The sequence below is a fragment of the Cuculus canorus genome, chromosome 5 (assembly GCF_017976375.1).
Source record: "Cuculus canorus isolate bCucCan1 chromosome 5, bCucCan1.pri, whole genome shotgun sequence".
NCBI lineage: Eukaryota > Metazoa > Chordata > Aves > Cuculiformes > Cuculidae > Cuculus > Cuculus canorus.
This window is the reverse complement of record NC_071405.1, coordinates 24,807,508-24,832,811: the sequence shown is the minus strand read 5'-3', so window position 1 is coordinate 24,832,811 and position 25,304 is coordinate 24,807,508. Positions and strand designations below refer to the sequence as shown.

Below are 25,304 nucleotides of genomic sequence, written 5' to 3'. Positions count from 1 at the left end.
TTTGCATTCTCAAATGAGGAATTCAGGATTGACTAGACTGTGGGACAACCATACTTAGGGGTAGCGATAGGACTGAGCTATACAATGGAGCAATGCAGAAAAATAGCTTTATTCTGTAACATAGGAAAAGTTAGTTGAAGTCAACAAACACCGTGCACATGGTATCAAGCTTCATCACTGCACCCTTAAGACAGAAAAAAGTCAGTGCTTGTTAAGTTATTTGATCGTCTTGACTGGGACCAAGAAACAAACTCAAACAAAAAGCCCCAACAAAAGGGAACAAATTTCTGCTTTCTAAAGTAAAATGGATTTTAAAAAATAATCCTTTAGCATCAAAAGAAAAAAACCCAAATGTTATTCTTCCCCACCTCAATCTCTTCCCCTAACACTGATGGCATAATAATCATTTTCAGATTTACCCTAACTGCTATATAATTTCACTTGTCAGTATTATTTCTCTGTTAACTGGCAACCACCTATTTACTATGAGTAACAAACGAGTACTCAAAAGAAAATGGGTCCATAGTAAGCTATATGAAGCTCTGATCCCGTAACGGGAGGGGAAAGAGTGAATGGAGCTGTTATGCTGGGAGCATTATGAATGATCTACATAACAATCATTTTGCTTGAACCTTATGGAGTACTGTTATACTGATCCCCTACCATTTAAAGTTACTAAATGAATATAATAGTCAGCTCATGTTAAACAATGAGAGCCTGCTACCTGTGATTAAAATTTACGAACTTCAGTAATTTTTTTTTTTGCAAGACAGGCTTGTGGTGCCAAACAGTACCACAAGTGGCATTTTGGAGGCAGGAAGATTTTTCACAAGTTTGCATCTCATTTCCTCACACATTTCTATGAAAAAGCAAGCTTAACTTCTACCTCAGCAATCCACAGAATGAAAGGAATAGAAATATTGCCTGCGTATTCTTTGCTGGAAAATTCCATGTTAAAAGAGAACAGCCTTCAGGGACTGGAGACAGCTTACTGCCTGCTTGAGGAGACAGAAACTGAGTTCTAGCTCATGATCAACTACTAGCAACCCTTCCCACGCAAACTTTAGGGCTACAACTTGAAGACAAAGCAGCAGCTGGGGCAGCTGCCCCACTGAGACATGGAATGTAGTGCAGTGGACTCGATACTTATGGGTCCCTTCCAACTCAAGATATATACTATGATCCTCAGTACATCAACAATGATGCACAAGTCATTATCATCCTGGGAAATATGGATTCCCTATTTAGTTTCTTAAATTTTAGTGTGGGATTCTAAACATATGTACCCACGGTTACAAGCATAACTGGATTTTGATTTTAAAAATTCTTGTTTCCTCTGACAGTTCTGGTACTTTCTGCAACTGTGCTGGACTAGCTCCTCACCCCAAATTTGTTCCAAGACAGGATCAGTATGAGAATTACATGAGAATCTCCTGTACCTGCACCAACAGCAGCAGATTCATGTCTGGTAAGGGTGACTTTAACTTGAGTGCCTGCAGTAACTCCAATATGACGCTGCGTGTCAAGTAGAATTTGTCCCTTTCCTACAACAGAAAAACACAGAATTACGAATGTCTTGGTATTCACTGACAACCACTAGTAAACCATAAAGACACATTTTATCTAAGCTTGAGAATAAAAAAGTTAAAAAAGGGTACTGGTTTTCCTGTTTTACAAAAGAGCAGACACCATTCACCACTTATATAATTCTACAGGCTTGACTGAATGGACGTCAACGAGGGTGACTCTCCTCTGATGTTCTATCAGGCACTATACCCAAGATTCTAGTATTTCACATGTGAAATAGAGATAGATTTTATAAAACATTTATAAAGACCAGACATGCAGAGTGGCTTTCACTAAGTAGTTCCATATAAAGGGAAAAGCAGTAAGGATTGATAGAGGAGAACAAAACTAGCAATAGGATTTAGCATTATTCCTTCATTAAACCTGACAGAAAATGGTCATCAGGCCCAGTCAACATGGGTTTACGAAAGGCAGATCTTGCCAAACTAACCTGATCACCTTCTATGACAAAGTGACTCAACTACTGCATGAGGGAAAGGCTGTGGATGTAGTCCTCTTGGACTTCGGTAAAGCCTTTGACACAGTTTCTCACAGCATTCTGCTTCAGAAACTGTCTGCCTCTGGACCAGACAGGCGCACACTCTCCTGGGTTGAAAACTGGTTGGATGGCCGGGCCTAGAGAGTGGTGGTCAATGGAGTTAACTCCAGCTGGAGGCCAGTTACAAGTGGAGTTCCTCAGGGTTCAGTACTGGGTCCAGCCCTGTTCAATGTCTTTATCAGTGACCTGGATGAAGGCATTGAGTGCACCCTCAGCAAGTTTGCAGATGACACTAAGCTGGGCGGAAGTGTGGATCTGCTGGAGGGTAGGGAGGCTCTGCAAAGGGATCTGAACAGGCTGGACTGCTGGGCTGAGGCCAATGGCATGAGGTTTAATAAGGCCAAATGCCAGGTGCTGCACTTGGGGCACAACAACCCCATGCAGTGCTACAGACTAGGGGAGGAGTGGCTAGAAAGCCGCACAGAAGAGAAGGACCTGGGGGTGCTGGTTGACAGCTGACTGAACATGAGCCAGCAGTGTGCCCAGGTGGCCAAGAAGGCCAATGGCATCTTGGCTTAGATCAGAAACGGTGTGAAGAGCAGGTCCAGGGAGGTTATTCTCCCTCTGTACTCAGCATTGGTGAGACCGCACCTTGAGTACAGTGTTCAGTTCTGGGCCCCTCACCACAAGAAGGATGTTGAGTCTCTGGAGCGTGTCCAGAGAAGAGCAATGAAGCTGGTGAGGGGGCTGGAGAACAAGTCTTATGAGGAGCGGCTGATACAGCTGGGGTTGTTTAGCCTAGAGAAGAGGAGGCTGAGGGGAGACCTTATTACTCTCTACATCTACCTGAAAGGAGGTTGTGGAGAGGAGGGAGCTGGCCTTTTCTCCTAGGTGACAGAGGACAGGACAAGGGGGAATAGACTGAAGCTTCGCCAGGGGAGGTTCAGGCTGGATATCAGAAAAAAATTTTTCACGGAATCATCGGGCACTGGAACAGGCTGCCCAGGGAGGTGATTGAGTCACCTTCCCTGGAGGTGTTTAAGGAATGGGTGGATGAAGTGCTTAGGGGCATGGGTTAGGGAGTGTTAGGAATGGTTGGACTCAATGATCCGGTAGGCCCTTTCCAACCTGGTGATTCTATGATTCTATTCTGTGTTTTACCATACTCTTTTCCTGTTGTCATTCCCCTTAAAAAAAGAGTGCCTGCACTAAGGCAACTTGGACATCTATTTTCATTCATTAGACTTGCAGTACTTTTCCATGTACACAATTAAAACTCTCTTGGCTATGGCTGCTACAACAGAAACATTTTAAAACACAGGGAAATCTGCCAGTGGAGATTAGGATACAGAAGCCTAAGAACAGAGTTGTAGAGCTGAGACAGCAAGGATGTGCAAGAGATGAGCCTGTTACACATCAGGGCCTCAGTTCCTCTGTCACATCTGTAAAACGGGGTAATAACATTTGCCTCTTCCTCAGAGCAGTGTTGTGAGGTTTAGTTAGTGAGGCTCAGTTTGAAGGCTACCTCCAGGTGCACACAGTAACAAGCGCAGCTAAAAAAGGAGTTGGAGGGGATAAATAGCTGGAAGTGAGAGTGAGCTTTGGTTGCAGCAGATCAAGAAGCCAGTCACCACCGTTCCTCCTCAGAAAGCTGATGTCACCACACTGTGGTGTTCAAGGACGTGGTTTAATGGTGAACTGGCAATGTTAGGTTTATGGGTCAACTTAGTGATCTTAAAGGTCTTTTCCAACCTAAACAATTCTGCAGTCCTGTAATGCTGTGTCTTTGTAGCATACTGACAAACAAAGCTTACAGCAACCCGGTACAGTAGCCTGCGTATACTGGAAAAGAAGAGAAATAAAATTCTTTCAAAAGCAATCAGCTATTTTACAGACTAACACCTATGCTACATAGCATATAATTGGGCCACAATAAATTGCTTTGTCAGAACACTGGGAAGGAAACACAGGCTTCATGAATCCCAGCTTTCCTTGGTTCTAAGGATAACACAACAGTGAGCTACCTCTTTCTCAAAGAAGCCTCCTATCTAACAGTTTTAACTCCAAATGTTTGCTAAGCACATGCAGTCATGCAGTGCAGAGAGGTGAAGAAAAATCAAGCAAAATGGTTTTTGACATCCGACTTCTTGGTTTCTGCACTAAATCAGGAGTGAAGATACTGAAGTCACTAGCCCAGAGTTCCCTCCCCTATCAAAGTCTGCTTGTTCCTATCACCCTGCTGGTGATAAATAAGACCTTTATATTCAGCCACAGAGCTGTGAATGGGTATTAGTTCCATGAGAATAATGACCAGGGGAGTCACCTGTAAACTTGGTACCAACTACTTCTCAGCCAAATTAACCCTTTCAAATGTCTATGCAGCCCTATAAAAAAAAATGCCTCGAAGCCTTCAAATTGTGACTTGCTAGAGGTGTATGTGTAGAACATGAAACTACTGCAGTTTTTTTCTAGGAGTATCTCAGTGCCCAAACTTTGTAATAAGAATAGTAAGTTGGGTTCTTTAATGGACTGGTATGCTATCCTTCAGTATAAAGCAGAATTCTTTATTTTATCTCTGTTACTACCACAGTAATTACAAATACTGAAGATTGGCCACCTCAATATTCTTCAAAAAATTCAATAGCAAAATCATGTCATGTCCAATTCAGTGGCATTCTGCATTTACTTAATAAGGGTCAACAGAATGATAACAAAAGGCTAAGCTTAGGTGCAAGCTTCTGCAGCTGTAAAAGATAAGAAAGCCAAAGAGCGTCCATTTAGGACCTTAAGATACTTGAAAGGAAAACTGAAGATAAGAAGATTACAATCCACAGAAAAGATGCTACTCTCAACTGAGAGTTCCAAAGGCACTGAAAAAAATCAAACTGCTGACCTGGAACAGAAACTCAGACAAGGAAATATCAGATTGACGTGAGTCTTCAGGCTCCAAGACATAAGAAACAGAGACATTCCTGCCACAGGGTACTAGGAAAATGTTGGAGATAAAAAAAGATGTGGAGTAGTTGCACAGCAATGACCTCTAGAAAGTGCATTTCAGAGTAGCTTGGTCTTCAAAAAGACAAGAATCCTCTAGAGCTTACGTGTTGTTTGGTTCCAGGTGGCACATTCAGAATTGTAAAAAAAGTAATTATTCTACCTGAAATCTGAATAGTTTCAATGTTCACAAACTACATTCCTTCTGGAATTCAATTCTATGTGGTATTGTATCACAAATAACAGTCTTACTTGGTTAAAATTATTTGCACTGCAGAGAAACACAGGCATTACAGCTGATTTGCTTTTTCTCTAACAGAAGTCATTAATTTGGTATTTCTAATGCAGAGCCATGGTAAACTTTCAGAAATAACAAAGATAAAGTAGTGTGGAGTTCCACTAAATTAAGCATTTTGTGGCTATAAACTGCAGGAGACCATTCACTAATGATTCCATTTCTGGGTCACCGGGTTGCATTAAACTAAATCAAGGAGATTTTACTAAGCACTATAATCTAAGCTTCCTGTGTGCAAATAAGTACTCAATATATTAATAGAACATCAAACCAGGAAGCACGCAAGAAAAGCATAAGGGTTTTTAATACCCTGGTTGTAATAAAATTTTCTTGAAATAAGCAGGACTGCAGAGCATGAGAGGAGTGAAACACTTCCTGTATTTCACAACTGCTATAGCACACATACATGAAATAGTCTTATCAGACCCCAAAGGCAAGAGGAATGTCTTTGCTTCATTTTTAAATAGGCTTTTGTTTGTTTGTTTGTTTCAATGAAAAAATCCCACTGCCAGACTTTAAGTGAATTTTTTTCTCACTTTGCATTGCCTAAAGCTTCAATTATAGATCGGACTCTAATTATATTTCCAAAAGCTATACAGTGTCTGCTGTATTCAGGACTTTTTTTCTTTCACAATTTTATCTCTTTCAAATGAGACAAAAAGACAGTATTTACTTGCTGCAATTAAACATACTGTTAGTTTCTACTTAATGCTTCAAACCATTACATCTGGTAATAGTTTTTCTTGTTTTCTTGCAGTGCAGGTTTTCTGTGGAAGTGTCATTACTTTTCATTTTTTCTTCACTGTTTGTCCAATGATATTTTAAGTCTTATCAAGACTGACACAACACATGTTCCAGTTGTACACTACCACTACAGAAAAACAAGTAGCTACTTATGAGAGAACATTTCCCGAGGATTATTTTTTGTTTTGACAAACGTATTGAGAATAGAAAACTGTGCACTTAGTGGCTGAAGCAACATTTTTGCTCAGTACCTTAACAATCTACATAATGGAGCATACTGGTCTTTAGTAAAGGGTTCTGATTGGGTTTTGTGGATTTTGTTGTTATTCAGCTTCTCACCAATAGATACAAAACCAAACTTAAGTAATAACTGAGAGTTATTTGTACACTATAGATTTCATCAAGGAATCTTAAAAAATTTTTAAGGTGTAAACAGTTTGCTCTTCTACACAGCTTACAGCCACACACACAGCGAGATACCAAATACAGAATGTAACAGGATCTAAGCTGGGAAGCTTCTAACTTGGAATCTTCCACCTCACTTAGCTGTCCGTTGCCTCCCCTCACAGCTGTGCTCTTAAAAGGCAGTATTTGGAACATCTATGTTTATATTACACAAGGTATGTGGCTAAACTTGTGCATTAGGAAAAAGATATAATCAACTTCAAGTCATACATGAATACCAGATATCATCTCTACAAGAGAAAAAGATTTCTAAGTCATGAAACCACACCAAAATACTTTTCTGAGCAATGTTTTCCTCAGGTTCCCTTCATCTGTGTCTATATTGGGAATGTGAAACTCAGTATTAGTAAAAGGTACTCAATCACGATCATTACTTGACCAGAAAACTACAGTAAAATTGTTGATGTGTCTGGAACTTGACAATGATTTCATCTTTACTTACAAACATACTACTTGAGGGAAGTAGGACTTTGTCCTATTTTCAGTTCTCCCAAAGCAAAACATAGTCTTATCATTACCTTAGTGAAGGCTCGGTAGCACAAACCACACAGTTCCACCAGGTAGGCCAGAGTGAAGACAGCATTCTGAATTACAAAGCTTAGTAATTTTGAAAAAGGCTCCAGAAGACTCTGCAATGACATGATTTAGAGAAATCAATAACTGGCTGCTCGGCAAAACAGAAAGCATTTCAAATCCAAAATACCAGAATGGAACAGCATTATTTTTAGCTCAGAGACTGTCTTGATGGGATTTCCACTGTTCTGGTCAAATGGCTGTTCTGTCTAGTATCTGCCTTCATGCTTGTATGAGACACTGGAAGCAAAAAAACTAGAAAATAGTTTCACCTCTGACAGAGTGCTTACAAGCCATAAGAGATTCTGTAGTGTTCATGCAGGAAAATCTCACTGACTTCAGTGGAATCGTACTGCAGAACTTCTAAGGAAGTTCATTACTGTCTTTTTTTTTTTTTTTGATTAAAAAAAAAAAAAAGCAAGCAAGAAAAAAGAAAAAGAGAACACCAAATCTTTAAGAAGACATACATTCACACCCACACAGGAATGTAATCCCACCCACACTCTACTGTAACCTAGATTCAAAAGCTCTTATCATTCTCCAAAGGGTATCGGACTGCACAATTTTATGCTTACATATAATACCTAGCTAGAGAATAAGAACACATTCACAGAATACCACAGGCTGGTTAAATCTGAGGCCACAGTTTTGTCTTCTTGGAACTTACCCTGGTAGCACTAGTGGTAGGTATCTTCAACAAGCAAATCATGATTCTTAAACTAGAATCTAAAGAACACTGTGAACACATTTGAAGGCAGGAAAGCAAAAAAGGGGAAAAAAAAAAAAAAGAAAAGCAGTTAGTATCTCTCTGTGCACATGCCTTGCTTTTAGTGGTAGCAGCTATGAACAAGCTATAGGTGAGCCTGCAAAATGATCCCTGATGACCGATCTTTATTTACTAGCTTATTCCTGAACACACAATTATACCCCTTCAGTGGTAACATACCACAGCATGGGCCTTCAAAGGAGAAAATTTCACTAAAGGGGTAGCTTAGAAAAGTTAACTTTACCTCTTTTACTACAAAAAAGTTCTAGAAATACATCACTGTAATAAAAATGGATTTGGGGCAGGGAAATGAAAAAAACCAGTGTGTTAGCAGGAGGTACGCTAACCAAGGTAGCACGATACCATCTACCTTGTCTTATATTTCTGGGGTTGCCCTGGGCTATGATATTTTCCAACAAACTCTAAGACAGGGCTGTAACTCATAACCTATAACATAAGAATGCAGCTCCAGAAGCCCCTCTAAAGTTGTTCCCTATGATGTAATTGATTTTTCTTTTGCATAGATCACAAAGGTTGCAGCACTGAATGGGACTTTTCAGAGTCTATCTATTGGCTTGCCTTGTCCCTGCTGCAAACATCTAGAACAGCAAAGAATTGTTTATGACCCTAGAGGAAGGAATAGGAGATGAAAAGTTCAGGAGCAAGCAATTGTATTCCTTCTAATAGTAAGTCCATAAATGACAGGGAAAACAGAGTAAACAATCCATCTAAATGTTCCCTGAATGGCAGATATGCAGTTGGAACTACTAAGATTCAATTCATTTCTTCTTTTCTATTTCAGCGAGACAAGGTCATAGAATCACAGAATGGTTTGGGTTGGAAGGGACCTTAAAGATCACTTAATTCCAACTCATGGGCAGGGACACCTCCCACCAGACCAGGCTGCTCCAAGCCTCATCCAACCTGGCCTTGAACACCTCCAGGGAGGGGGCATGCACAACTTCCATGGGCAACCTGTGCCAGTGCCTCACCACTCTCAGCATGAAGAATTTCTTCCTAATGTCTAATCTAAATCTCCTCCTCGGCATTTTAAAGCCATTTCCCCTCATCCTATCACTACATGCCCTGGTAAAAAGTCCTTCCCCATCTTTCTTGTAGGCCCCTTTAGGAACTGGAAGGCCACTATAAGGTCTCCTCAGAGCCTTGTCTTCTCTAGGCTGAACAACCCAAACTCTCTCAGCTCTCTGATCGTCTTTGTAGCCCTCCTCTGGAAACATTCCAACAGTTCCATATCCTTCTTATGCTGAGGATTCCAGAACTGGACACATTACTCCAGGTGAGGTCTCACAAGAGCGAAGTAGAGGGGGAGAATCACTTCCCTCACCCTGCTTGGCCACACTTCTTTTGATTCAGCCCAGGACACAGTTGGCCTTCTGGGCTGCAAGAATGCATTGCCAACTCATGTCTATCTTCTCATCAACCAGTGCCCCCAAGTCCTTCTCTGCAGAGCTGCTCTCAATCACATGATCCTCCATGCTGTATTGAATCCACAGATTGCCCTGACCCAGGTGTAGTACCTTGCACTTTGCCTTGTTGAATCTCCAGAGGTTCAAAAAGGCCCACTTCTCAAGCCTGTCCAGGTCCCTCTCGGTGACATCCCATCCCTCTGGTGTGACAATTGCACCACTCAGGATTGGTGTCATCTGCAAACCTGCTGAGGGTGCAATCGATCTCCCTGTCCATATCATCAATGAAAGTATTGAACAGCACTGGTCCCAGTATGGACCCCTGAGGGACACCACTTGTCATGGATCTCCACCTGGACATTGATCTGTTGACCACTACTCTCTGAATGCAACCATTCAACCAATTCCTTATCCATCAAACAATCCACCCACCAAATCCATATCTCTCCAATTCAGAGAGAAGGATGTTGTGGGGGACTGTGTCAAAGGCATTATGGGAGTTCAGATAGATTGCATCCATTGCTTCTCCCATGTCCACTGATGTGGTCACCCCATCATAGAAAGCCACTAGGTTGGTCAGGCAGGACTTGCCCTTGGTGAAGCCATGGTGGCTGTCTGGAATCACCTTCCTGTCCTCCATGTGCTTTAGCATAGCTTCTAGGAGGTTCTGTTCCATGATGTCACCAGGCATAGAGGTGATGCTGACAGGTCGGTAGTTCCCAGGGTCATCTTTTTCTACCCTTTTTAAAAATGGCGCAACATTACCCTTCTTCCAGTGACCAGGGACTTTTCCTGACTGCCACGACTTCTCAAATATCATGGAGAACGGCTTAGCAACTATATTGGCCAATTCCCTCAGGACTCTGGTATGCACCTCACCAAGTCCCATAGACTTACATGTGTTCAGGTTCCTCAGGTGGCCACAAACCTGACCTTCCCCTACAGTGTGAAGGGCTTTGCCCACCCTGGTCCCCATCTTGTTGTCCACTGACCCAGGAGGGGTGAGGAGAGTGGTGGTCAGTGAAAACTGAGGCAAAAAAGTTGTTAAGTGCAAGGTGTAACATATTAGGGTGGCTAGTAGACAAAGGGAATGGTACTGCCTGTTTGGCTTTGCAAGTTCTGCAGTATAGTGCCTCAATTTAAGAAAACCTAAAGAGGCATCAAGATCTGACTATTGCATAATAGTGCCAAGGAATTTAATATAATTCATGTAATTTATAAGACAACATTATAAGTCACAAAGTTAGATTTTGGAATCTTTAACTCATACAGAGCAGCACTGTTTTGCACAGAAGAAATTACCACAGGGCTCATTCATGCCACAGGAAATAAAGTTAGAATAAGGGCATCAGAATCCCATGGAAAGACTGGAAAGACTTTGAGAAATTTTTACCACATTTACTGAAAAGATATCTGGAAATGTACAGAACCAGGAGGTAAGAACCCTTTGTATGTCCTCTAAGCACCCAAAAATCAGAGTCCAAAGCTTCTAGATTCAGTTTTTGCAATTATTCTGATTACAGCCAGAACTACAACCTGGTCAGCGAAACAGCCTAAGTTCAATTCCCAGTAGTCCCAGTTCTCCCTGCCTGTCTGACTATTGGGTATCTTTAGCAAATTAATTAGGTGGTGCTGCTCTTCCTGAGAGTTTTATTTTGATTTAACAGTTAAAAACAGATGGTTTTTTTTCTCTTCCAAAATGCCGATTATCTAAAATGTAGTATTCTCATCTGACAAAGACAGTGCATGGAAAATGTAGAGGAAAATAGCCAGCAAAAAGGTGAAGAGCACCCTGGTTAGAGCTGTTATTATTACCCACAAAAAAAGATAAAGGAATGGATCAGACATGCAATATATCCAGTCCTCTGGAAACATTAGTGGAATCATTAGAAAATATCCACCACAACCCGCTCTGATTTCTAATCCACAGCTTTCCCACTGTTGTGGTACACAGAATCATAGAATCACAGAAGAGCACTGGTTAGAAGGGACCTCAAAAGATCATCTGGTCTGACCTTGTGTGGGAAGGAGGGCACAGAAGAGATTGTCTGTCCAATCGCATCTTGAAATTAAAGTATTTCTTCACTAGGAAGAACCCCCCCAAACAATCTCACGCTCCGGAAAGGAACATATCTCAGCACTTCTTGAAAAACATCATACAACTGGACCATGTTCCATTTCACAATATACCAATGGCAGTAGAACTCGTTTCAGATGTTCATGCATCATACCTTAAGTGGCAAAACACAAGGGAGTTTAGTAAGGAACGTCTGAAACTGATTACTAATTGTGGTCCAGAGGTTGCTGGGTGAATCCATAGGCAAGGCTTCCATAAAAGTAGCAATATTTTCCAAACAGCGTAGCATCGCACCCCCTGCTGGCAAATTCTTTTTGTTGTTCAAACCCTGGGAAACAAAACGAGAACTGCAAACAAATGTACACATGCAGAAACAGTCCCTTAAACAGTATTTGAAAACACTAAGATTAATTTGTTCTGATGAAATACTACCTACCTCTGCTATAACGCTAATGACAAGATTGTTGTGCAGGGGATTTGAACTGTATATGACCGTTAAATCTAGTTCAGTTCGTAAAGTATTGATCAAAATTTTTGAGCAAAAAGATTGTAAGCAGGGTTCTAACTCATAACCTGCTTAGACTACCATGGCAGTAAAAAAAAAAAGCAGTATTCAGCAGCGGATTGCCCATGTTTTCCTTTGGACAGTTTTAAACAAGATATGTTCATTAATGATCAGTAGACCGTGTACAGTTTTTCTGGCATATGTACCAGAGTCAGGCCTGGAAACAAGTAACTGGTTTAAAGTGATGTCAGAACTGCCATGTTCTTGGAGAGGCAGGATATGTGCAAGTGACTACTGCTAGAGGAAGAATAAAAGTTACAGTAGAAACAAGCCTAGTGCACAGAAGGCAGCCAGTGAAAGGCAGGCAATAAATCCTTGGACTACATAGAGAAACTTCCAGCAGATTTAGGGGAAAGGGAGAGCTGAGAAGTATGAGCAGAAATGTTCCTGAAAACCAGAAACAGTGCTGGGAAGGGATGGTCCACATTATCAATATATAGAACAGTTCCAGGAGCTGGCTTGAAGAAAAATGAAAAAAGCTATCAGTGAGAGCAAAACCAATAAAGAAAATGGTGAGGACAGCGTAATCCACCTTCCGGGGAGGACAAAACAAAAATTCACATTGCTTTTGGTGACAAAAATTTGAATTCTTAATGAGTGAGGAGAAATGATTCGATATGCCTCTTAACGCCAACAAAACTAGCACCATTAACAGAGCTGACTGCAAACGTACCTCTAACAGCTGGTTTAGAGCAGCAATGGAACTCAGCTCACTGAAGTCCATAAGAGACGTGGCCAAGGTTCGTAAAAAACTTCCATCTGAAATTCAAATTACATTTTTACACTAACTGTCCATACAGAGGTAACCAAAAAGGTCAGAAATGCACTCAGGTATTGTATTACCTTTAATATTGCTCTGGAAGAGCTGGGGGAAGATGCCATTGGGAGCCAACTGATGGAACACACAACGAAGAAACTGCTTGGCCACACCTGCAGCATTTCCAGGGATCATCATGCTGAAATGAAGGGAAAGAAAAGGAAGAAGAAATTGCATTGCAGATGAAACACTTCTCAAAGCTGACCATATGGAGAAAATAAAGATGAACATATTCTTTTTAATTATGGAAGTGTTCAGTTATAAGTAAGATAGTCAGAAGCAGAACTGTCCTGGTCCCAAAAAACAGTTCATCATGTTGATTTTATGACTTCAGCTAGACTATGCAGAGCTAGAAAACTTACACACACATGCCTGAAGTATTTAAGTCTCAATAAATATTTGCATTTTTCCTGATACTCCACATAGCTGAATTTGTGACTCATCCGAGTTTGTAATCTAATCCTGCTCTTACCTTGTGTATTTCAGTGATACAGGATGAGGTTCTTGGCTTTACCATAAATCAGGTAAATACACACGTTATAATATTAATTTGGCTCTTGCAATTTCCCTCAAGGGAAGAAGTACTTCCTAATCACTCATAAAATGAATGGTTACAAAACTGAAGTATTATCTACTCATACTGCACATCTTAACATTTTTTACAACTTCTCAAAATTAATTTATCGTATTCAGCATCTGATTAACATAATGAAACATCATTGCCGTGGGTTTTCCATGGCCAAGGATGATTCATTTGACTGAATGTACGGAGATAGTTTAACAAGACAAATATTGAACACAGAACAAGACAGAAAAAGCTGCACTGAAATTGTGAATGCCAGATTAAGTTATGCCTGAATCCATTTTTTTCCCAAGTTCAATACATAGGTATACGAGTTTCTCTCGCTGAGAAACCATAAATAAATTTTTAATAAGTTAAATTTAGTTGATTTCAGGGCCAGGAAGGACAATGCTTTAGATTAATTGTTTAATTTTGGACAACGTATCCATTGCTACCATACCTTTCTGCTTGATTAGAAAAACTGGTACTTGAAGCCAACCTGGAATAAAAATAAAAATAAGTGACACTCCTATGCTTTTTTTGTGTTTTATTTTTAAGCCAATAAAGTACGATTTTTTTAAAAAATAATAAACAAGAACTTTAGTAACATTAAAATGCCACCAGAAAGATCATCTGAAGAGCACTTAAACTCAGTTATATCATGTTTACATGACATATAAACTATTTAGGCTTGCAGATCATCACAAATACTTAACAGTTCTAAATACAATTCTGCTTGCCTTCCTATACTAGCATGAAGATAATGAAGTAAAGTTATTGTCTTATATGCACATCATGTATAATTACTAACCTAGAGAGATCTAGAGAGAAAAAGTTTGCCAGAAGTTGCCTACTGACTGAATCGTTTCTGATTAACAAAGCAACATACACAAAGCCAAAATTCTCTTCTTGGCAGTCTGAAGTAAGGCTCCTTGTTCCAGATTTTGGCATCTAAATAACTGGCCCGATTTCAGAAACACCAAGCACCTACAAGCTCTTTCAAAGTCAGATGAAAAATACTGGGTTCTCAAAAAATCAGGTCGTTTATTTTAGTATCTAAGTATAGACTTCGGAGCCAAATATGGGCACTCAGTGACAAAAATTCTGAATACAATCTCAAAGCAAAATCATGCACTTCAATATCCGGGACATGTAAACAAATACAATCGTGGCTTATAATATAAAACTCCTACTCCTTTAATACTAAAAGCCACTGAAGAGCAATTATAAAAAGGTACACTGGAAGCATCTTGTGCATACAAAATTATCATGCAGTTTTTACTTTCATCTGCTGAGCATAAGTGCTACCGTTGGTACAGGCTGACATGTCTAAACAGAAATTTTATAGAGCTACACTAATTTATATCTGGCTTTCAATGTTTATTTTTGAATCATGATCCTTTTAGGCTGTATTTAGCTGTTGCTCAAACCTCTGTCAGCCTCTGCCTGAAGACTATTTCCTCTCTAGTCACCACTGCAAAATCAAAAAAGGACCCTAAGGCAGCTCAGTCAAATGCATCACTGTTAACCAAAACGAATGGTGATTTCCATTTATAATGCATGACAAGCTGGGGACACGGCATACTTTTAACAGTGCAATAATCTCAGTCTGGATGATGCAGAAGATTGAAGATTATATCCTCTTCAATTATCTCAGCATAAATCAGAACAACTCACTGGAGTCCCTGACTCCACTCTTGTTAGAGGAGTCCATGCTAAAATATCACATATTAATTCTGTGCAAACTTAAACAGGTCTGAAGCAACCTTCAAGCAATAAAGACCTTGATTCTGGAATAACTGTATCATCTGTTTTCATTAAAGCACATGAGGATTTCTGCAGAATGTAATGTTTGATCACACGCCCAAGGGACATTACTCTTATTTTCAAAAATCTACTAAAGCATAGAAAGAAATACAACAACATAAGATATTTCTTCTAAAAGAAATCAAAGTCCTATGCAAAGTTTTTCTCTCCTCTTGAATCCAATAATGCAAGTGTGAGGTTTTACGATAAACAAAACATTTGCTTTCTAACTTCGGAAAAACTTCGCGACACATGAACCACGCTAAACACTTGGTAACACCTGAAACATTTTAAACACCTTGTATGCATTTATCATTACTGCTCTAAAAGTTTTGCTGCACAAAGGTCACGAACCCACATCATTACTTCCACTTTGAAGACCACAAAGCAAAACAGCAAATGGACAATAGGCAGTGAATGGGTGTGTTCATATTTATATATGTTAAGAACAGAAGTTAAGCTTTTCACAGCTTCTCAACAACTCAAGAGCCTAAATGCCATTTCCAAGCTTTGATGCTTGGAAATCTAAATGTCACTGGAAATCAATGAAATAAGAATCAACAAGTCAAAAAATCTTAATTCAGGAAGTGTAAAGCCAAGTGCATGACAGAGTCTTATAAAAATGTCAGTGTCTCATTGTCAGTAACTTGAACTCGGAGCTTTTTCTCTTCTGAAAAATCCCATTACATGCTTATCTGGACCCATGGGAACCCAAAAAATTTTTGAAGAACTTTGTGTCGTGTTTAGGTATTCTGAAAGACCCCAGATTTTGTAACGCCTTGTTTCCTCTTCTGAATATGATAGTAGCAGTTCCTTCTCTAAGAATAAAAATGCAAGAAGTCTAACTCATTCTCATCTCTGCCATTACAGGGGTATTTGGAGGTAATTATATAGCACTGCTTGATGAAAGACAACAACTTAGGTCATATACACGAGGCAATTGAACGTGCTTCTGCTTGTATATGCTACTTATTTTGCCTGTACTCAAAATAATTCCTTTGTGGGAAGCCTCTTAGTGGACTTTGCAATTTGTCAGAAATCATTGCCGGTAGGAACAAAGCAGTACATTAACCAAGAATACCTCATGTTGCATGCCATCTGCTGCTCTTCAACAATCATCTGTCTCACTCCTAAGATGAAGCATTTCTTCCTCAAAGCACAGAAAAAGGTAGCCCTCTCAGCCCTCATCCCTTGATAATTTATCTTCCAAATTATTTGCTCTCTCTAGCTGTAGCACTGCTGTATTTACAAGTATCACATAGAATTGATAGTGTCTGTCTAGATTAGAAACTTCGCCTCCATCAGAGTTCATTAGCAGTGACAGCAGGGAACTGCTCCCTTGCAATTAATGGAATGCAGGAATTGAACAGCTGCTGTGTTTACATGGAACGGGGAGGAAGTGGAGAGGCAGAGCTCTGAAGAGCCGTGCCCCTGCGGAAGTCACAGTCAAGCAACTTTAACTTCAGTCACTGAAAAGAACATGGAAAAGGAGAGCTGTGCATCATTTCTGCATTTTCACTGCTGCTCAGAAGTATATTCTGAAACATCCCCAACATGCCCCTCCCACCTCTTAGGGAGGAACAACAAACAAGTAATGCAATGGTAATGGTGCACTTCAATTATCCCATGCACATTGGTTAAAGTCACAAGAGAAAAATAATAGGCACCAAATGCTTGCGATTTTATTAGAGACAATCTCATGCAGCAGCTGGTTAGGAAGGCCTCATAAGGAGATGCAACTCTTTACTTAGTCTTAATTATTATACAAAATACAGGTGAAAAGCCTGAAGAGCTTAGGTATGCCAATGAATGATTACATCTAGGAGTAAACAGTCCTCCAGGAGCAACAAAATTCAGAACAGCTGACCACATCTATGCATAACTTCGAATGCAGGAACTATATAAAAGTGAGAAATGCTGACAAAGCAGCAAAAAAAGAGAGAAGCCAAGAGAACTCAGTCTTTACCAAGAAGGAAAGAATTTAACACTACATTGGAAGCACAGGGCCAAGGTGCCCCACTTGTTAAGAAAGACTTCTACAGGGCAGAATAAAGGAAAGGTGAGGGAGGTTGTAAGAGAAGAGAAGGCTTGTTTCAGAAAGCTGAAGTCATACCTCAAATTAAAGCAGAAAAGAGCATAAATTCTGAAAAATCCATTGTAATAACCACAAAGTGGTAGGCCAAAAATGGTTCAAGAAGCAATCAGCAGAAGGAATAAAAAACAACAGTAAACTTGTGCTCAAATAAAACGGGATCAAGAAGCTCACCAGAGAGAATGCTGCATCAATTGCTGTTCAGGTAATAAAGACGGCATTCAGGGAAGATAAGGGTATTGCAGAAAAACTGAACTAATCCTTTACATCACTGCTTACAGCAGGACAAGCTAGGAAGATTCCTGAGCCAGATCCTCCCTTCGCAGGGTAAAAGGAGAAGACATCATAGGTGCTGCCCAAAATTAAAGTGGCAGAGGAGGAAGTTACATTAGAAATTGATAAAATTACAAGTAACAAAGAAGCGGACAGAACCAGGTGTTATTCACTTAAGAGTTCTAAAGCATATGACTTCATATAGTGACATTTACGCAAATCAAATTCCAGGTACAAAATTCTCCCAATCATATGGGAGAGAGGGAAGTCCCAAATTTACCTTCCTACAGACTGCATGATGTCCAAAAGTAGAGGAGCAGCCAAGTCTGGACTAAGGTGAATGAAGGTTGAGAGCACAACTATGGCCAGGCCTAGTGTTTCTTCATCATATTCTTCAAGAATAGCCCCACAGTCATGGCACCTGCAAAAAACAGTTTTACAAACTGACATTAACAAATTTAAAACAAAGTATTACCATATGCACAGCCATGTATAATTATGTCATGTATTTATAAAAATATGTATTTAGAAAGATTATCTAATTTTGATCCTTCCATAATTAATAACAGCCTATGGCTTTGAAATATTAATAAAGCTTCTCACTAGCTGCACTCGCTGTTTCTTCACTGACAGATGAAAGAGGGCCAGGCTTTGGTTTGGGTTCTTCATTGGTAATTAATTGAGGCTTATTCCTTCAACCTATGTCAGACTGCTTCAGTTCGTACTACCCAAGAGAAATCTGCAGCAGTGAGGACTAACCCTCAGCAATGTCAGCCCCAGCCAGTTCGTGAGACTTGGCTCAGGCAAGGGCTCAAGTCCCTGGCACTCTTTTACTTAGCAGCATGGACACAAACGATGACACTCATAGATGATCTTAGAGAGATGGAACAATTTCACATTGTCCTTCCTGTCAGTCATGACTTATGAATAACAAATTATACAATTAGGAAACAATGATCCGATTGGTTCCCACAGCAGTTAAAGCTATTAAGAAAGAAATGAAAAGACCTCTCAGGGGCACAGAACCTCAGATTTCAGAGAAGCCTCCTTTCCCAGGGCAAAATTGCTGCTGAGTCACTTATCCTCTTCGAAATACTCAGACAACTGATGAAGTTCTGAAAGGGCTCCGTAATGTCTAATTATAAAGGGGATGTCAGATTTAGGAGAGATGAGACAGGTTTTAAAAACTTATGAAAAAGGCAAACCAATGTGGGAAATTGGCTTATCTCAGCCCAGAAGGAAGGCTTGCTTAATGTGATCAATCAGTTGCTAATGACTCCAACAGATTGTGATATTTTAAACTTAATGGAATTGTAAGGCAATTTTCTTGCCTTTATTACTGAACAGAAACAAAATATGCCAACAAAGTCAGGCAAGTCAAGCTCAGCTGTTCTATATGTTAATAGATGGTGCTAAAGTTTTTGTGAAAAGGCCAAAGGAAGTGCCAAAGATAAACCTAATTTTTAGGATGCTTCACTTTGCCACACAATAAGGTCCACTTCCACTCAGAGCCTGCACAATGGCCCTGTCTTTCTCCAGTGATCGTCCTGGCATGTCTGTCTACTGGACTGAATGCAGAAGCACAAGAAAGAACTTACAGTTTCTCTGCCCAGTTTTTCACCAAATCAATGCATAGCTCCCTGCGGACTGCTTTACTTCTCCATTAAATGAGTACACTTACATTTAACACTTCCTTTAGAGGCATTTTAACCAAACAATCAGAAGTTTGCTAAAGCTTTTGAGATGAGTAGGAGTATTAAAAATGCTATGTTGGCAAATGTCAATGTGTAATCACGTGTAATCTATTCCAACAGAAACCCAAAGGAATTTTAAAAAAGGAGTGTTTTATTTTTGAGGCACAAGTGGTTTCTGATGGATCACAAGGAACCCTTGATTTAAAATAGGATGGAATGTGCTTTCCCTGCCCTCCAAAAGCACACGATAGCCTGAGTCATCATTTCACCTGTACAAACTCACAGAGATCCTAATGAATTAAAAGAACATCTTGCTGACAGTGTTTAGAAAATATTTTCCTTGGGGTAAAAAAAAAAAAGAATTAAAAAAATTTAGCATAGAGGTAACTTATAGCATGGACTTGATATTTCCATAAAGTATATGCATACTTCACTTAACCAATTCAAAGTTCAACTAGTTCTTTGAAAGGAACAGAAAAAGAACTTACTTGTCAGTCATCACAGTGGGTTGGTCATCAGCAAATTCTTCTGGTGCAGGTACAAACATACTGACTATACTGGGTGCCGACAGCAAGCTGGATTTTGTGGCACCTTAAAGCAATCGGGGGAAAAAAAATGGAAGGGGAAAAAAAAAAAGGAAAGAAAAGAAAATCACTAAACGTAAATCCAAATTGCTTAAAGAGCAGACTTCTAAAGAACAGCCACAATGGTTTTATACTGTGTATAGAAATAAAAAAAGATGAAAAAAACCCCAAAACTCCAGGAAGGTAGATGTAACTGTATCTACTCAATTTTAGGGAGAGAGGACAATTCTCCAGTTATTATGAGACTGCACCCCAGTAGATGAGCAGTCTTCCCACATACTTCTAGGGAACTGCCTTTTCATAGCTCTCAGTGACATGAAGAAGGAAATGCCCTCATATGTCTCAAAGGTAAGTCATCAATCAAAGGAAGTGTTAAACCATCCCTAACAGAGACACTGGAGAGAAATCAGGAAAAAACAGCTAGAAGAAATAATTCATAAGGAGTTGAGAAACACTGAGAATATTGGAGGGCTAATGATTAAAAATCTTTTCCACTGAAAGTCTTCACAAGCATTTTAATTCTCTGAAGCCAAGCTGTTCAGCTGGGGGTACAGCCACTGTGATCATGCCAATATATGGAGTTCCCTTTTCTTCTGGCACTTTTTGTGCAATTTAATTTCTCATGGATGCTTGTTTTAAGAAGAAAAGTTATGCACAATGGAAGATTCAAACTCTTTGATTCTCCAAGTTCTGCTTTCCAGAATTACAGCAATAATGGTAGTCTGGTAGTCTAGCATCTCTCCAGTATTGTGGTTTTCCCACCTCGGCCCCTTTGTTTTCATTAAGCAGACAATACTGATTACATAAAAAATCATCCAGAGGAGTAACTCTCCAGCTAGTCTGCTTGCAAAAAAAAAAAAAAAACACAAGAATAATCAGACTCATGAGCCATCAGAAACTTGGATCAGAGCTATTGTGATATATGAGCTGACATTTATCCAAGATTCCTTGCGATGATGATTTAAATATTGTTAGCAGTTCTGTTCTCCAGGTCACTAAGACAGAAAGAGATTCAGCTCTTAAACATACCTCTTTTGACTGCCACATGTAGCTGACACAATAGACAGCATTACCCCTATTCCTATATAGTTCAGCTCCAATAACAAATTCAGAGAGCTCAGCTGGTAGACACCATCAATACGTATACAAGCTGTCCCCAAGAGTATCTCATTCTAAAGATCAATCTATAAAAAGCTCATTTCGTGATCCAATTTTGAGAAGAGTACCAATGCCCTTTCAATGTCAATTCAACCACAAATTAAATAATCCATTATCGACTTTCTTGACGGTTGATTCAATCTGCAGTTTCAGATCTGATGTTAAAATTAGCCCATTCTGATAATATTTATCTATGGAAACAGGAGGAAACTTCCCCGCCTATCCTAGGTTCTGATGGAATTTCTAATGAGATAATCCTATTTACTATAGGAAAAGTAAATTTAGTATCTGCTTTCTGGCAAAAAATCTAAGAAGCTCCCACAATTTCTGAACTCTAAATACATGGAGAGATGAGGGCTTGTTTCACAAGAGTAAGATGGATTTTAAACGCTCATTTTACTAAGCATGGAAGGAAATGCTTTTTACATACAGAGTTCAGTCCTTCATAATTGTCCCGAGACTTTGTTGCATATGAGCAGATGCTCCAGAAGTCCAGAATACTCTTCAGTAATTTTTGACATGATCCAGAATGCAAGGAGTCGGAGTAGATTTTCTTATATTTCTACCCAAGGTTTTATTCCCCTCTCATAAATGATCAAGATTCCCCCACTACAACTTTGGAAGTTTCACTGTCATGTTCTCTAGATGTTAAGTCCTATTGCAGCACACAAATGCTATTATAATGCAGGTTACAGTGTTGGAATACAACTTATCTAAATAAGTCTTTATCAAAATAAAAATGTCCTCTCTCATGCACTGAACAGTAGGAAAAAAACATGATTTAGGTAAAGAGGGTAGGTCACTACCCCGTTGTAGGGTTGTAAGGAAGTCTGCATGTGTTTTAGCTGCGGGGGAAGAGAGTTCATAAAGAAATTAGATTCAACCACACTCTGCATATAGCCTTTTTATTTCCAGGTTGACAGCCCAAATAAGTACTAGCAGTAAGTCAGTACTACTTATCAGTTCAACCTGTTTTGAATAAAATGTCTTCTCTAACAATTTTTCGATAACCCACATTGCACAGGACAGTTGAGGACTTGAATACAGCTGAATGGAACATAAAATTCAGCTCCATTTGGTACTAAGCAAAAAGCCTTTCCGTCAGTCTTAGCAGAGATACCAGGTCAAACAGACACTGAACTAACCTCTGATTCTGAGTGGTGGCCCCTCCAAGTCAGGGTTTAGGCAAACAGGAACATTGCACAGCCGCTTTCCATGCTGTATCTGCTCTGTGAATAAATACAGAACTTCAGTCTCCAGAACTACGAATCCAGCATCTGCTGCTGGCACCACAGTTAAAAGAACAGAAATACAACAGCTATTGAAAAAAACAGAGAGAGTTAATTTTTTAAACATGGAATGGGAGGAGAGAAAGATGAAAAAAGTCCAGGAAGGAAAAAGGACACAGATAACCTAATACCAAAAAACGCATTTTAGAGGAGCATCATTAAATAAGAAAAGAAGTGCAAGGATGCAACAAGACTATAAAGATGCAACAAGATAAGGAATATATGAGTCACAAAAAGAGAAAGACAGTGTTTAGAAGTACCAAGAGACTTGAAATCAAGTATAGTTTGTGCTGACAGAATCTAGACACAAAATTATTCTATATTACAGACAACAAGCTTGGGAGAAGAGTGGTTTGAAACAAGAAATGAAATAGATACATGAAACTGACCAACATAAAAGAAAAAAAAAATCATGCATGAACCAAGCACACATGATATACTTATATAAGTATAGGATAAGAGCAAAATAAACCTTAAAATTGTGGTTTGACATTGAAATGACAAATAGTCACACTGAACATTTGCCCTGAAAAAAAAAGCAACCACCTGTTTTCTGCCCAAATAATAATTTTATTTTGAAGCTAGCAGTTGAAAAAGAGAGCAAGAAATGCAAAACATCCCTGAAAATAACAGTTTATTTTGCTTGGAGATCTTTAGCTGGAATGAATGCTGGAGGGAGAAGTCATAGATGTTGTTAAGAAAGCTGGTTGACTTGGAACAAGACTAACAAGACCTAAGTGGTTTGAGTACTGACTCGATCTTCTTGAATAGAGGCTAACTACTTTTTGTAGAACAAAAGCAATAACATTTTCATCTCTATACCCGTGCCTGAGAAACTAGGTGATACCACCTCAGACTCCTCAATAAACTTACCTGCTGACAGGACAAAAAAAAACATTTTTATCATTGACAAACTCTCACCTTTATGATTTCAGGATATCATGCTGAGCATGCTACTCAGCAGACTGGAGAAGAAAGGATAATCCTGAACTATATACTATGCCATTAGCCGTTCTTCGGCTCTAAGATTTAGTTCAAAGGAAGTTGACACTGAAGACTGAATTAAGCAAAATTTTAATTTGGCTGTCCAGAACTGGTGGTGAGACATTCATTCAACATGCTAAGTTCCACATAATGTTTTAAGCATTTCTTTCTCTGGATGCATCTGGATCTCCTGATAAATTCCTAAGAAGCACAATTCTGCAATGTCACTTAGATCAAGATGGGCACCAAAATATCTAGCATTTACAAGAAACCAGAATGAATTAATTGTTTAGTGACATCTGCTATGAATTTGGTCATAACAGAAAACCTTTTCTAGGAAAAAAAAAACCCCAAACAAAACACTTCAGCAATGACAAAATTATGTGCTTAATTCAGTTTCCATTGCTTTGCCTTCATCTTAAAGGGGAAAAAAAACAGGTCAGTGAGTGAACAGAAACTTCAGGTGTTCTGTATGAGCTGGCAGAAACTTCTCTAAAGAGAAATAAAACTGGCTGGTATAAGACACAACTCCTCAGTGTACCAACACCAATGTAAACATACATGCAAACAAATTATTCCATGCACTAGGGATGAAATTCCACACCTAATGAAATCAATAGCGATACTTCCAAGTAATATGCAAAACTGTGGGGGCACCACTGTAGCAGAGAGACTACCTTCCAAATACATAACTATTCCAATTGATACCAGGTACAAATCTAGTACTCACTATAGAGTTTCACTTTAGACTTGAGATTGATTACTTATCTGCAATGGCAGAATAGAAATACTCACTTTTTTTAATGGATTGATACAGAAGATAATTGGTTTAGGAAATAGAAATAAAGAACAATAAATGCAGCTCACCAGTATCCCAAGTGCTGATATTGTGGGGAGCACTAGACTGGTGTTCCAGCTGCCTCTTCATTAGCTGGTTCATTGTCAGAGCTCCCAAAGAGCCTCTTTTCATTTGTCTGAACTGAGCTGCAAGTTAGAAATGCAAAAGGATTTCAGGGGCTCAGACAACATGTAAAACTACTCTTTCTTCCTGATCTTACAAGCCAGCATGAGATAAATGGTGAAACGACCATGACTGCTTGCTCTAAGGATCTTGCTCATGTAAATATGCACTTTTCACACAACTACACAGGGTACTATTCTGCCCCAATGACACCAGTCACAAGAGACCTGGATTCAGGATCTCATCTGCTGTGTCAACTGTCAGTGCTCTTTTGTCTCCAAATATCACGAAAGCTCTTCAAAACTGTATCTGTGAAGTGTTAAGATATGTCCCCAGAATTCCCATGCTAACAAGTGATAAATGTTTACTTGAATTTCATATACCAAGTACCAAGGAAGGAAACCTGGTCTCCTCCCAGCAGAGTATGGGGAACATGTTCTGTCCTAGCTCACTTTTGTGGCTGACACAACCGGAACAGGCCTCCTAAACACCCACCACTCAGAAACATGACCAGCACATTATCCTTAAGTGTGAAGTCAGCATGCCTTTGAAGATGGGTCCCTTCTGTAACATCAATGCCATTCTTCTTACATGAAGCTATTAAGCAACATGTATTTCATTTTTCCTCATCCAACTATTTACAATACTTCTTTAAACGGATATTACCGTTTGCTTTCAGAAATACGTCTCACTGGATAACACACAAACACACAAACAAAAAACAACTGTGGATTTACAATTTAAGACTTTTTTGTCATGTATTTTCTCAGTGCTTAAATAGAAGAAGAAAGAGATCATATACAACTCCTGACTTTCTTACTTTTTTCCCTCTATTCACAAGAAAATTCAATTGAATGAATATAAATACGTTTGCTTTGTCAGCTGAGTTTGAGCAATGTATTTCCACCGCTGAAACCACAATCGCCTACAGTACAAAGATAGAGTTTTAAGGCCTTGCTTGAACAGGTATGTGAGACTGCTGACATCCTTCTCCATGCAGGAAAGCTTCTAAAATGCTGCCTTAAGTATTTAAGTGCTTTCCTCAACAGAGCCTTAAAGCAAGGGCAGCAAAGCAAAATTTTCTCCTAATGATTATTTTCATCTGCAACTAAA

The 25,304-nt window shown here is 39.4% G+C and overlaps 1 protein-coding gene across 15 annotated transcripts in view; it reads right to left on the bottom strand.

Annotated features, from left to right (window-relative positions):
* The window catches only part of UNC79 (unc-79 homolog, NALCN channel complex subunit), a 115,228-nt gene that overhangs the window by 24,930 nt on the left and 64,994 nt on the right, over positions 1 to 25,304 (bottom strand). For 12 of the 15 annotated variants that reach the window (XM_054067121.1, XM_054067118.1, XM_054067124.1 and 9 more), the window contains 11 exons: positions 24,098 to 24,214; positions 22,103 to 22,186; positions 19,704 to 19,806; positions 17,802 to 17,942; positions 13,811 to 13,849; positions 12,815 to 12,927; positions 12,645 to 12,730; positions 11,561 to 11,734; positions 7,804 to 7,872; positions 7,082 to 7,192; positions 1,440 to 1,544 (listed from right to left, as the gene is read on the bottom strand). In XM_054067121.1, the coding sequence (XP_053923096.1) occupies positions 1,440 to 1,544; positions 7,082 to 7,192; positions 7,804 to 7,872; positions 11,561 to 11,734; positions 12,645 to 12,730; positions 12,815 to 12,927; positions 13,811 to 13,849; positions 17,802 to 17,942; positions 19,704 to 19,806; positions 22,103 to 22,186; positions 24,098 to 24,214 (1,142 nt within the window). The remainder of the gene's footprint in view (positions 1 to 1,439; positions 1,545 to 7,081; positions 7,193 to 7,803; positions 7,873 to 11,560; positions 11,735 to 12,644; positions 12,731 to 12,814; positions 12,928 to 13,810; positions 13,850 to 17,801; positions 17,943 to 19,703; positions 19,807 to 22,102; positions 22,187 to 24,097; positions 24,215 to 25,304) is intronic. The other 3 variants (XM_054067123.1, XM_054067131.1, XM_054067120.1) reach the window with 2 other exon arrangements.